General features: G+C 40.1%; 1 protein-coding gene across 2 annotated transcripts; it reads right to left on the minus strand.

The window, feature by feature from the left end:
• Nucleotides 1-117: 117 nt before the first annotated feature.
• On the minus strand, nt 118-3,292 carry LOC115742296 (growth-regulating factor 7). 2 transcript variants are annotated; one of them, XM_030676502.2, is made up of 5 exons: nt 2,650-3,292; nt 2,294-2,446; nt 1,333-1,636; nt 496-1,040; nt 118-402 (listed from the first exon to the last, which is right to left on the minus strand). In XM_030676502.2, exons 1-5 carry the CDS (start codon nt 2,861-2,863, stop codon nt 272-274), a joined length of 1,347 nt encoding a protein of 448 aa, XP_030532362.1. In that variant the 5' UTR covers nt 2,864-3,292; the 3' UTR covers nt 118-271. The 2 variants fall into 2 exon arrangements, with proteins under 2 accessions (XP_030532362.1, XP_030532361.1); XM_030676501.2 differs by having other exon boundaries at nt 118-1,040; nt 2,650-3,290.
• Nucleotides 3,293-11,368: the final 8,076 nt, after the last annotated feature.

Below are 11,368 nucleotides of genomic sequence, written 5' to 3' on the forward strand. Positions count from 1 at the left end.
AACTGTTAGTAGACAACATTTAAGACAGTCAAGTAAGAACAACCAGGAATATCTCCAGTGAGCAATAGAGGAGAAAAGCAAGGAATCAGCACACCCATATGCTGGTTTCGTGCTTTCAACTTAACAATCTGTCTTGATTTCCAGTACTAGGTGTTCAACTTCACCAATCATTTTACAACTTTGCCCAAAGTAAATTGCAATGCAAATTCATCAGGAACACATTCAAGAACAGCTCACGCACGAAGATGATAAGAAAAGTCTGCCTCCTCAATTAAGATGATGCCAGTTTGTTAGGATTGAACCACTTGACAGTGATTTCTGACCTAGCCATGGAACTCGAGGGGGTCGGACTGCTACCGCCACTACTATCGGACAAAGAAGCCAATGTTCTATGCAAGACCCCTGAAGGAGAAGAAACTGTAGTCGTCAAAACACTACCAGGGTCTTCATTACCTGCCCCAGGAGATGGTGGATTAGAAAGGGTCGCATTTATACCAGCTCCGAGCACTTCGGCCAACGGTCCTCCGGGCGTTGAAGAAACCCATGAAGTCGAACCAAGCCAAGAAGTGGCATGAGAGTGGTTTCTGCTCGGATTCTGGTCAGAATCCAATCGACTGACGCCTAAATGCGCTCGGCCCATTTGTTCTTCGAATGAATTATTGCCACCCACGGACAGAGTGAGTGAGGAAAGAGAGATATTTTCATCCGAAGAAACAGAGCAGCGGCTATTGTTGCCGGCTGAAACCGAATTAGACCAGGCATCAATGAATCCCTTGGGGTTCTCAATCTGGGTCTTGTCAAGGGGAAGTGAATAAGAGTTGAGGAAAAACTGGTTTTTGCTGAGATGATGGATTTCACCAGAAGGAAAACCTGTAGAAAAACTTAGGTTCAGGGGTTCTTCTTTCACTAGGAAAGGATTGAAATTGTCGAGGGAGCTCTCGGCAGCTGATCCTATTTTGCTATGCATCAAACTTGGCCATTGTTGTTGATCCGGCATTGGGACCGGAGAAGATTCTCCTATCATGAGCCAGTCCGTGTTCCTTGGAAATGGATCACGCAGAAACAAGTCAAATATCCAGATAATACAACATCTAAAGCCGCTAAACATGCTCAAATAAGCTTTTCCTTTAGCTTCACCAAGTTCCGCACGAAAGCAAGTGCATATATAGCATCTAAAACTGACTTTTCCTAATCCTAAGGTCATACTGATGCATAAGCAATCAAGCGTATGCACGTCCGGATGCTTTGCAGAAGATCGAAATAATTGAAACCCAAGCATAGAATAGTAGCTACTCGGTAGTTGTAGGTTTTGGGGTGGAATTTTTCACTCACCTAGCTTCCTTGAGGGGAGATTCGACAGAGTGAGAACTACGACTGGGCTTGTGAAGAAACGAAGGGTCCTCTGTTTTTGGAAGAGGACTGGGCTGGTGAAGAAGGCGGGTCTTCTTGGACACGGACGGATGGAGTTCCACAGGCTTTCTTGAACGAGGACGGCCTCTGTGCAAGTGACGCTCGCAGTACTTTTGATCAGGAGCCACTTCTCTTGAGCATCTCCACTTCTTACCGTCCGTTCTCTTGCACCTCCCTGGCTCTGGATCTCCATTGCTCGAGTACCTTAGACTATATCCATTCCCAACTGCCACCGCCACCACAACAAGAACACCCTACATTAGGCTTCACACACAGAGATTTGACTAAAAACCTAACTTAACCCAACGATAAAGCAGTTAATTTCTCAGCAAGGACGAGCATACGGCATAAATAGATAAAGTTTCTTTTAGCTGTGAAGAAACAACATGCATTAAATCAAAGAGATGAAGAGGCTGATGTAATAGACCCCAGTGAGAATGGTTTTGCTAGAGGTGGGGGAGTACAGAAGGAACTCTAAAGGGGAAAGAAACAGGTAGATACTGAAGCCACCAAAAGAGCGGTGACCAATAGCTGCCTGTGAAAGAATCTGGGAAAGCCAAGGAAAGGAACATAGATTGAAGCTTTTTTTTTCCCCCCAGAATCATAAGGAAGCTATCAGCAGACACTGTCTATAACATCGGATACAGAAAACAGAGTATCATTGAACCAAAAGGGACGGAAGAGACATCAAGGATTCAACAAGCGCAAAGGAGAAACCAATATAAATGTTGTTTCTGCTGGTATTCTAGAGAAGCACCCAAAACCCATCAAATCAAACAGACGGAGCAAGAGAGACAAGAAAAGAAAAGAAGAAAAAGAACAGATGCCGAAGCAAAGCGTATAATCTGCATGTCAGAGCAGAGAGGGAGAGATGAAGCATTACAGGAATAACGAGGAGGACCGTCTCTGGACGTAAACATAGGGATGAGAAGTTCGGCAGGTACTGGAATGGAAGCCATCATGTACTTGTAAATCATAGCTTGCCTCTCAAGCTCCTTCCACTGTGCATGCGTAAAAGGATATCCCAACATTGCTCCTGCTGGAAAAAAAAAAATCAAAATACCCACAAGATGAGAGAGAGAGAGAGAGAGAGAGAGCCGCTTCCTCAGTGACTGCCGTAATAACCCATCAGGTTTTCTCAGTGGTTCATGACACAAAGATGCAATCTTTAACCACTGCAACAATAACAACAGAGTGAAAGTGGAGTGACTTCCAAAAGTGAAAGGAAGGCTACAATACCAGGGGATCTGAAGGCAGTGTGAACAGTAGGAGCCATGTCATAAGGCTGCAGAGTTCTCACAAATCCACCACCAAGCCCACCATTATCGCCACGAGCACCACCAGAGACATCAGAAGGAAGAAGAACAACATTGGGAAACGCACCACCGGCGGGACCACCACCACCTCCTCCAACCCCGCCGCCGCCGTGTTGATTCTCGTGATGGACCATCATGGTCTCACAAAAAGGGTATGTTTCAGCTCGGTCACCGCTTCAAGTCAGTCCCGAGAACATTGCCATTTCCATCTCCGTTCATAAAGATTCAAACTTTAACCAAAATGGCAGATCTCCAGGTTGCTCTTTAAGCACACGAGGGAAGAAAAACACCAACGTCTCTCCCCCAAACTCTCTTTGTTTCAGACAGGCCTAAGGTGTCTCTGGCATATAGAGAGAGAGAGAGAGAGAGAGAGAGAGAGAGAGAGAGAGAGATCTCAAGAGGAGCTCCCGAAGGAGGTGACCGAGAGGACCCATGTCTTATATCGCAGATATTTTTTTCATTCTTTCCACTTTTTAAAAAGGTGGGAATGATAATAATAGCGTGATAATGTGGTGGTTTTGGTTATGAGGTTGAGGAGGGAAGGAGGAGGAATGGGTTGCCGCCATTCTCGGCCTCTGCTTTGCCTCCATGCTTCCAACATTCGCACCACACTAGAAGACAAAGTAGGAGAAGATAATTACTTTCCCACTCTCTCTCTCTCTCTCTCTCTCTCCTCATTATTGTCGTGTCTATCGTTTTCTGCATGTAATGCTCACCACCTCCGTACCCAACCATCTCCTTCTCTCCACCACCAGAACCAGTACCACCGTATGTGAACTTTTTTCAAATACCAGAAATACCCTCTACGCTTCTATTTCTGATCAATCGATTTTCAAGTACCCTGTTTTCGCAAATGTCGATGATCATCCCCCAGCAATCAATGCCAAATCATTTAATCAACGTCCGTCGAGGTTAAAAAGACATCTACACCATCCATAGTTATATCGGACGTGCCGTCGCCGGTCGCCCTTTCCCCATTATCGCCTTATCGGAAAATGTCGAACCCATGTTTGCTGAGGTAAAGATAGGACAACATCTTAGGCAACTCCGAAGCGTTTTCGAGCAATCTGTTCTAAAGACTTCCCATGTTTTAGTTTCTGAGGCTGCGTTGTGTCTCTTAGAAGAGACAATGGACTAATGGAGACAGAGCAGACCGAAAAGAAATTGGAACGAGAACGGTCTTGCAGCGGCAGCAGCAGCAGAGGCGAGGGGACGTGGTGGTAAAGACCAGACACAGGCCTTGGCTTTTTCGAGAGACTGATGATAACGCACACACGATTCGGTGCGAGGGAGTGGGGACCACCCGCCCATGTGCTGACGTAGCGAAGCTTTAAACACTCTTGGACCAGCGCGAGGCCCATCGCCCCCCCCTCACGCTCGCTTCGCCGCGTGTGGGCCACGCCGCGATGGGGGAGCAAGAGCGACTTTTCCCTTGCGGAAGCTGCGATTGGGCGGTGCGAAGCACGCGCAGGACTAGAGCAAGTTGAGAAGGAAGTGGACTTTTTTTGGGGGTATGTCCGAAGAGAGCCAACAGTTTGGTACCTAATTTCAAATAATGGGATCCCCCACCCAAAAATAATAATAATAATAAATGAAATTTGAGCATTTGAAAATAGAGTTAAAATTTTCAAATTAATACATTTATGATAAACTCATTTTAAAATCTCAAACTAACATACCTGTAATAAATTTATTAATTATTATTTTTTATTAAATATTACCATCAAATTGCTAAGTTAAATGATACTTGATGGGAGTACTAATTTGAGATTTTATCATTTGTTTGTCCCACTTGTACTATTTTGAGATTTTTAGTGATATTTTAGCGAAAAATATCGAATGGTAAATTTGTCAGAGGCATATCGATTTGAAATTTTTTGTTGTCAAAAAATTAGATTATGATAAATTTATCAAAGGTGTACCCGATTTAGAATTTTTTTGTAATCAAAAAATTAATTTATGATAAATTTGTTATAAATATATCGATTTAAGATTTCTTATGACATTGATCCTCGAAAATATGAGTTGGATCACGCGCTAATGCTAGTGGTGGCAAGTCATGCTCATACTGTTTCCTACAACATTTGTCAATTTGAACACGAGATGATGAACTAACCGTGCAACACAATTTGTGCTGACCCCGCTCGAATGGACACACGACTTGGAATTTATCAAAGTTTGCATCACACGATCCATCGATGGGTCAACACGATACCAGATTAACCCATTAACACAAGTCCAGCATGAAAAAAAAATAGAGTTTCCTCATAGAACATATCTTAAAATTGCGATAATCAATCATGCGAAACATTATCAAATCAAATTAAACAACGTATTCATAGAATTTAATCAAATATTTTTTTTACAACGACTAACTTGGAAGAACTGATATTCGTTGATCTATACATGTTATAGGAGTTTGACATGAATATGACGCAATTATTACTCATGTCACGCGAATTGATGCGAAATTGACTCGAACACGAATGATATCACCAAATTTGCTAATTTCCTTTCGTGTTTTTGTCTGTGTAAAAAAAAATAAAAAATCACCCCTCCACGGCATCATAACCCAAATTTAATGTGTAACTTTTTTTGTGAAAAATTCAAAAAATAACTTGAATTACGTTTGTTTTCTCAAATAATGACTTGAAGTGGAGTGTGGTTTAAATAAGGGCTTGAAGACTTCTTTTTATTTCAAAAAATGACCTGATCGAAGGTTGTTTTCGTCCTTTTATTTTTTTGAATTTCTTTCTTTTATTTTTTTAAATTTATCTTTCCCTTTTGTTTTTTCTACTTCCTCTCCCCTCCCCCTCCCACCCCAACGTCTTCTGCAACCGTGGACACCTTCGTCTTCTTCAACCCCAACGTTCCGGCAACCCTTGGACTCCTTCCTGACAAAGTACAGCGGGCGGCCGGAGCCGTCGTTGGCCGCAAGCATGGCAGTGAGGATGCCCCCAACGCCGGTACTGACAAGGACGTCGAGCTTGCCCGTCGCCGGGGTCCTCCAATCAGCGTTGCAGTTCGTCAGGAACACAATCCAGGGACTCCTCAGCATCGCCAACATCGTTCCGACTGGGTTCAATCTCACCGGCTGAGCCGTATGGGCATGCAAATCGAACCCGCCTCCTCTGCATCGACGGCGGCGGGACCACTTGCATTGTCGCCCTCGTCCGCCCTCGTCCGCCTCGAGGACCAGATCTGCCTCGAGACCCGCGACCCCACTCCTCCGTCGCGACTTCTTCGACATCCTCGCCGGGACCGGCGTGGGGGGCATCCTTGCGGCCATGCTCGAGGCCGACGAAGGCTCCGGGTGCCCACTGTACTCCGCCATAAAGGCCGTCGAAGGGTTGCAGAAGATGTTGGGCTTGAAGATGATGAAGGTGTCCACGGTTGCATAAGAAGACGTTGGGGGAGGGGACGGGAAGGAAGGAAGAAGGGGAAAAAAATAAAAAAAAAGAACGTAGAATGACCAAAACGCCCTTTAATCAGATCATTCTTTAAAATAAAAAAAAACATTTCAGATACTTATTGAAATAAAATTCATTTCAACTTCTTATTTGAAAAAATAAATGCATTTCGAGCTTTTATTTATTTGTTCGACCAAAAAAAAAAATCTTGTATTTGAAATTTTTCTTTTTTCTATTTTGGTCAAGTAAAGCTTTTTTTTTTTTTTTTTTGGGACGAAGTTGGTCAAGTAATTCAATGTGCACTTTATCTATTTTATTAAATAGTCGTTGTCATAAAAACTTTTTTTTTTTGGCAAAAAAAATAAAATTTAAATTGAGGAGGTGGTGGGCCCCACCTTCGGACGGATCTCATTGGGAGGGATTACGGCTATTAATGATGCAACAAACGTTTTCCTTTTTCTCTCTCTTTTTAATGCTTTGTTTGGCCATGCATGTTGCCATCGGGAAGAACAACATTATTGGCCCCAAAAAGGCAAAAAGATGAACCCTACGAACCCCCCACTCCCCACTCCTCAATAATGAAACTAATATTAATGTCAATGCCGTAATAAAAACAGATTTAATTAATGTATGCTCCAGTTCAGGGGCACTTAAAACAGCTAATTAAGAATATTTTACAGTTTTTCAATATGTAAAATGCACTTCGGGATTACGCAAAGTCATTACTACTTTAAAAAATTGATTTCATTTCGAATCGCGTAGAGAGATCCGACGTGGCTGCTAATTGACCCCCGTGCATTCACGGGGCAGAGCAAAACGTGCAGTCGGTGATCGCTTCTTGTCGCCATTTTCTTCATCGAAAGAAAAAAGGATAAATTTCGAATGAGAGGTACGAAGTGCCTTCATTTTCTCTAATAATGACCTGAAGCGGAACTCGTTTCAAATGAGAATCTGAAGTGCACTCGTTATTTAAAAAAGAAAAAGCCCGATCAAAGGGCATTTTCGTCATTTATATTTTTTATTTTCTTTCTTTCTTTCTTTTTCTATTTTCCTTTCCTTTTTCTTGTTTACCCTCCGCTTGGGCTGTTGCCCGACGTCGACGCTGGCGAGGGTCGCCTGACGTCGGTGAGGACCATGGAGGGAAGAGGAAAAAGAAATTAAAAAAGATAAATGATAAAAATATTCTTTGGCAGCACTCTTTTTTGAAATAATTAAAACACTTCAGGCTTTATTAAAATAAATGAAAATATTTCGTGTCCTTATTTGGAAATTCTTCAATAGAAAAGTAAGCGAGATTGCAGATATTGGGGGAGACAGCTGTAAATGAGGAAATACTTCGTTTTACCCTTTTTTTCTTTTTATTTTTTTTTTAAGTTTCCGTTTTTTTTTTTACTCTTTTTTTGTCTAATCCGTTTCTTCTTCGTCAGTACCTCCTTTTGGAGAACTACTTTGCTTGTGCGCTCGTACTAATGTCTCGCTCTTCCCCTCTAACCTTGGGTTAGATGTGTTGTAATCCGACGGCCAGCACGGCGGCCCAACATCCTGGCTGCCGCGACATTTTCTTCTTCTCCGGACTTTTTTAATGTATCTGATGCGATTCCCGAACTGTCTATAAATTAGTCTTTCCATCTGCTCAAACGACAAACCGGACGTTGTTTGATGACGTGAATTGTTACATGTTGAATTAGAGTTTGGAAAAATGATGATTTAATGTGCCTACCGTCTTATCCATTTACTTTAAGAAAGGAAAAAGAATTGGAGCATTGGCATGTTAATCATGGTCTGATGACGTTGATTATTACGTCACTTTGGTAGTTCATATGTAGCTTTTTCTTATTTATCTACCATTCAAACTTAATGGATTGGCAACCACATTAGCAGATTCCTTTGATAAATAACAACATTGAACATTTTCATATTATCTATGATCAAATACCTAAAAAAATCCCTAATTTTAGCATCTATCACAATTATATCCAGAATTTTTTTGTCTCCTAAAAAACCTAAAACTTTTACTTTTTTCTCAATTCTACCGACCTAATACAAAAAAAATAATCATAACTTTAGCATCCGTCCCAATTACATCCTTTTTTTTTTGTCTCGTAAAAAAACCCTTCAATTTTTACTCTTGTCTCGATTTTATTACTATTAGCTTTCCATCCATAATCGCCGCTAGTTAATCCTACATGGCATTTTCACATTGCTAATGAATTGCATATCAGTAAAGCTAACATGAAAAAAATTCAAAACTTCTCTTATATTGTCTGTTTTTCCTCCACATTGCTAGGAGATACAAAGCTACTCAAGACGACACGTTTCTGATTCTTCTCGGTGCTCAATAGCCTAAAGGACGGCTAGACGTGGAGACTCGCTTATTTGGACGAATGATATCAAATCTCATCCTCCCCGAAACCCGTTGTTTCTAAATTTCGAAAATTCATTGGTAAGTTCGGCGAGAAAATTCGTGCCACATAGAATTAGCTAAAAAGTGATTATGGACGAAAGGCCGATAGTGGTGGAATCGTGACAAAAATAAAAGTTAGGATTTTTTATGAGATAAAAAAAATTGGATATAATTCGGACTGATGTTAAAGTTGATGGTTTTTTATGTATTAGGCCGGTAGAATTGATATAAAAGTAAAAGTTTGAGGTTCTCTACAAGACAAAAAAAGTTTTGAATATAATTGGGGATGTATGTCAAAGTTAGGGTTTTTTGGGGTATTAGGCCTATAGTCTACAGACTCTATTAAATATTTTTCAATAGTCGAGGGACAACATTAAATATTTAAGAATGACATTGCACGTTGGACCAAAATTTAGAACTCACATGTGTTATTTTTCATGTTTCTTATCAAACCAGGTTTGATGTATCGTGCCCGTTGCCCATGTTCGTAATAACAAATTTTGTAAAAATATTACTAGGAGAAAGAAAGAGCTTTCAAATTATAAGCAAATTAGGTCAAATATATTTCTATCTAAATTTAATCAATGAAAAAGGCAGTCGAATATCTGAGTTTAAAAACCTTCCTTAGTGCCTATCCATGATTAGAACAGTACAAAATATTTTTCAAATTTCTCTAGCTAGGAAAATTTTCCCCCATGGATTATAACCGTGTAAATCGATTGAGTTAATCACATAACTTCATTTCTACATATCTTGTTTATTCAATTACGTCCTAATCAATTGATTAATATTGACTGCGGAATAATTTAATGAAGGGAAGAATAGCGATTATGCTATCTTTCTGTCACCGTTTTACTTTTTTTGGTCTTTATGAATAAAACTACCGTCCCATTTAACTATACTTTCACCGATACTATTTGTAGTAGTATAAATATAACCTCATCTAAGGTTATATCCGATTCGTGTTCGTTTTATTTTAAATATATTTATTTTCACAAGAATAATCAATAATGACATTAATATATCTATAGATATTTCGTACTTATATTAATCTAAATCCCGCTCCAATTTTTTTAGTTAGATAAATTTACAAGCTTTTGCATTTCGTGTTGCCTTGACTAAATTAAATTAAAATAGCCGGGATATCAATCCGATACGAATTTTAATGAGATTCTACCTCAACGGTTATAGAGTTCACAAACTAAAATACGCTTAAATGGAAGTATCGTGATACTCTATAGATTATAGTTCGAACAATACAAAAATTTATGGACGGGACCAAATATTCACGAACGATTTATATATCGTATCGAACGAATTAAAAGTCCAAAAAATGAGATTGGGAAACATTCTGGATGACAAGGTCGAGCGAGTTGAAAGTTTATGGACCGGACCGAACGTTGGATTATTATAATCGAGACTCCGTTTGTGTCGATTTTTAAGTACCAAAAGCAAATTTTGCTCTTGAACTTTCTTGTGGGAGTGGGGGGAAAGTTGCACCCTCCTCCTCCATCTTGTCCAATTAATGGCGACACGCACGTTAGACAGTGGTCGTACAATAAAAGATATTTGCCCTGATTTTTGGCATCTTCCTCCTCCTCCCGTGCCCCCACCATTGGCAACCATCCCTAAAGTCGTCACCCCACCATTTATAGCGATTTGTCAAGATCACGGGGGGAAAAATAAAAGAAAAAAAAAACGTAAATTGGGTTATCTTCTATTGTCGCATTTCTTAAAATGCAAAAGAGAAAAGAAGAAGAAGAGGAGGAAAATGATGTCTGTACTCGACAAGAAGATAAGGGTTGTGGAGTTGCACGACAGCTCTAACGAAGAAAGGTTGTCCAGATGTTGACGTGAGGCCAGGGATGAATGTTGGGTGTTCTTTTTTTTTGGGTGAGGACGAAATTCGATCAATGATGACTATAGTACGCAGAAATATACGTTTCGACCCTTAGAGCTGCGGTGCAAATTAACTGAGTTTTATCAACTAGTGGGGCCAAATGTAAAAAAGAAAAATAACACAAATGATCTCTAAATTTTGACTCGATGTGTAATATGATTCATCGACTTTTAATTTACCCAACATGATCCATGAATTTCAGCTCAACGTGCAATGTGATCTATGAACTTTTAATTTGTTCAATGCGATGCACAAACTTTTGAAAATATTGAAAATCTTCCATGAACTTTAATTAGTGGAATGACTACATTAAATATCTTCATATGATTCAGGAATTAAGTTGAGCATATCCCAAAAGTTGAGGAATCATATTGGTCAAATTAAGGGTTTAAAGTTCATGAACCACATTGCACATTAGATCAAAGTTCATAGATTATTTATATGATTATGTCTGTGTGAAATGAAAATGTTAACCATAAAGTTTAGCCATAAAAATTTTGAGAAATTTAATGGGGAAGGAGGCAAAACTTAGTTTTCTAGGCTAAATTAGTTTTTAGCATAAAGTTAAAAAAAAAAAAAACCTAGAATTATATCAGGTATTTGGAGAAATGAGTGAGGGGGCAACAGCCCCAATTACCATCACTTTAGGTCGGTCCCTGCGTGAGGTATTCCATTCGACAAAAGAAATAATCGAGATTGTAATCACTGTGGTGAGAAGTTTCCGATGTGCATCGCTTGCATTTACTAAGCTGCTCGATTTCTTCGTTCGCTAATTCCCTCGTGCCTTTGACAAACGCTAACCATACGATCGGCGATCACACGAAACATCTAAAAGTCAGATTTGAAATGTTTCTCATTCACGTCGTCAGAAAAACAAACAATGAAGATGACCCCATAAAAGCCCCCCCACCCCCCCTCCCTGCGTGAA

This window comes from Rhodamnia argentea, chromosome 10 (genome assembly GCF_020921035.1).
Source record: "Rhodamnia argentea isolate NSW1041297 chromosome 10, ASM2092103v1, whole genome shotgun sequence".
NCBI classification, from domain to species: Eukaryota; Viridiplantae; Streptophyta; class Magnoliopsida; order Myrtales; family Myrtaceae; genus Rhodamnia; species Rhodamnia argentea.

Coding starts and splice junctions, on each gene's coding strand:
- LOC115742296 (XM_030676501.2), bottom strand. CDS start 2,863: ATGATGGTCCATCACGAGAATCAACACGGCGGCGGCGGGGTTGGAGGA. Junction 2,447..2,649: donor CACTGCCTTCAGATCCCCTG/GTATTGTAGCCT, acceptor TTTTTCCAGCAG/GAGCAATGTTGGGATATCCT. Junction 1,637..2,293: donor CGGTCCTCCTCGTTATTCCT/GTAATGCTTCAT, acceptor TGGCGGTGGCAG/TTGGGAATGGATATAGTCTA.